The sequence below is a fragment of the Eimeria maxima genome, genomic scaffold (assembly GCF_000499605.1).
Source record: "Eimeria maxima Weybridge genomic scaffold, Emw_scaff254, whole genome shotgun sequence".
NCBI classification, from domain to species: domain Eukaryota; phylum Apicomplexa; class Conoidasida; order Eucoccidiorida; family Eimeriidae; genus Eimeria; species Eimeria maxima.
Window position 1 is genome coordinate 36,065 of NW_013563737.1, and position 2,481 is coordinate 38,545.

Sequence of the window (2,481 nt, forward strand, 5' to 3'; positions counted from 1 at the left end):
AGCAGCAGCAGCAGCAGCAGCAGCAAATGCAGCAAATGCAGCAACTGGTACAGACAGTAGCAGCAGCAGCAGCAGCAGCAAAGAGGTTGCTCCTGCTGCTGCTGGTACAGCCTCAGCAACTGCTGCTGCGTCTCCTGCAGAGTCCAGGGCAAGCCCTGTGCCATCCTCACCTCCACCTGCAACAGCAGCAGCACCAACAGGAGCAGCAGCAGCAGCAGGAGGGACGGGGAGTAGACAGCAGAGGGGTGGTGGGGGAGGCAGGCAGCAGCAGCAGCAGCTGCCGAGTCTTGAGGAACTTCTTGCTGCAGTGCAGCGGGTGGATGTCCCTTGTGATCCAGCATCAGCAGCAACAGCAGCAACAGCAGCAACAGCAGCAGCAGCAGGTGGTGCGTGTCAGTACGCCCAAGCCGGTAGCAGTGACGGGTTGCCTACGAGCAGCAGCAGAAGCAGCAGCAACAACAGCAACAGCAGCAGCAGCAGCAGCAGCAGCAGCAGCTGGACCCTGCAGAACCTCTTTAGGCCTCATCTTCGGTTTAGCCGCAGCACAGCAGCAGACGCATTTAAGGGGGGAGCATGGAGACTAGAGTGGCTGCAGCCGCGGCAGCAGCAGCAGCAGCAGCAGCAGCAGCAGGAGTTGCCGCTGCAGCAGGTGAGCTGGGCAGTGTATGTACAGCAGGTGGGTGCCCATGCTGCTTTGCTGCTAGCCCTTAATCTAAAGCAGCAGATAGAAGCAGCAGCAGCAGCAGCAACAGGACCTGAGGAGCTGCAGCAGCAGGTGCAGCAGCTGCTGCTGCAGTCTGTTGCACTGCAGCGGGAGTGTATCAGCAGCAAAGGCAGCAGGAAGCAGCTGCCGCAGCAGCTGCAGCAGCTAGAGCAGCTGCTGCCTCCTAGTACGCTGCAGCAGGCGCAAGCATTAAGAGATAGATGCAGCAGGAAGAGACAGGCAGCAGCAAAGGTTGCTCCTGCTGCTGCTGCTGCTCCTAATGCTGCTGCTGCTGCTGCTGCTGCGTCTCCTGCTGCTTCGGTCGCAAAGTCCCCAGCCGCATCACACTTGGCTTCGCCGCTTGTTGCTGCTGCAGCAGCAGCAGCTGTAGATGCAGCAGGAGCTGCGCCTCTACCGCCTGCTGCAGCAGCAGCACCCCTATCCTCATCAGCAGCAGCAGCGGCAGCAGCAGCTGCTGCAGCGGCAGCTGCAGGAGGGCCTACACAGGTTGATGCAGCTACGCTTGCTCTGCACCAGCGGTTGCTGCTGCTGCAGAGACAGCAGCAGCAGCAGCAACAACTGCTGCAGCAGCGGCAGCAGCAACAGCATCTGCTGCTGCAGCGCCAGGCGCTGTCGCTGCAGCAGCAGCTGTCTCAAGAGCAGCTGCAGCAGCTGCTGCAGCTGAGGAAGCTGAGTGAACCCTCGCAGCAGCAGCAGCAGTATTTGCTGCAGCAGCAACTGCTGCAACTCCACCTGCAGCAGCAGGCGCAGCAGCAAAAGCTGCTGCAGCCGGAGCAGCAGGCGCACAAGAAAGCAAAGGTAGAGGCGCCCGCTGCAGCAGCAGCAGCAGCAGGGAACATGGGGAAGCCTCCAGAGGGGACAGTCAGTGCGCTGCATCCCGCCCTGCTGCAGCAACAGCAGCAGCAGCAGCAGCAGCAGATAGCCCTCTCGGCATCGCTAGGTCATGCAAACAGCAGCAGCAGCAGCAGCAGCAGCAGTAGTAGTAGTAGTAGTAGCCAAGCAGTTCCTGCCTCTCCTACAGCAGCAGCAGAGTAATACTTTTTGTTGGCAGACAGCAGCAACAACAGCAGCAGTAGCAGCAGCAATTGCTGCTGCTACTGCTGCAGCTGCTGCTTGCCTCCAGCTGCTGCTGCTGCAGCAGCAGCAGCAGCAGCTGGCAATTTCTTTCTTGTAATTATCTATAGCATTTTGTATTTAAGGACAAATATGCACCCCGAACAGCAGCAGCAGCAGCAGCAGCAGCAGCAGCGGCAGCAAGGGTAGTTACTAGGCCACCACTTAATAGCTAGCTGTCTATGCTGCTGTTGCTGCTGCTGCTGGTCCTTTACTTCCGCTGCTGCTGCTGCTGCTGCAGTTGCTGCAGCTGCCACTGGCGCAGCAGCAGCAACTGCTGCTTCTAGCACAAGCAGCAGCAGTATAACATTAGGGAGTCAAGGAAAGCTCCATTCTAGCAGCAGCAGCAGCAACAGCAGCAAATAAGCAGCAGCAGCAGCAGCAGCAGCAACAGAGCAACAGCAGCAAAGCTGCTGCGTTGCTGTTTTTTGTCATAAGAGGACAGGTCTTATAAGTTGTTGCCTAAGGAGGTGCCTATACACCTCAATATATATATAAATATAGTTGGATCTGCTGCAGCAGCAGCTGCTGCAGCAGCAGCAACAGCACCTGCTGCTGCTGCTGCATGCATGCATGCATGCAGCAAGAAACAAAGGGGTGTTTTTTTAGCGTTTTGTTGTCGCAAATAAACACAAAAAGGAAAA

The 2,481-nt window shown here is 57.6% G+C and overlaps 1 protein-coding gene across 1 annotated transcript in view; it reads left to right on the top strand.

The window, feature by feature from the left end:
- The window catches only part of EMWEY_00024620 (hypothetical protein, conserved), a gene marked incomplete at both ends in the record, with an annotated part of 5,318 nt that extends 3,559 nt beyond the window's left edge, over nt 1-1,759 (top strand). Inside the window, one exon of the mRNA XM_013478031.1 lies at nt 1-1,759. This exon is cut by the window's left edge and continues 1,788 nt beyond it. Coding sequence (XP_013333485.1) covers nt 1-1,759 — 1,759 coding nt within the window.
- Between the last annotated feature and the right edge of the window lie 722 nt (nt 1,760-2,481).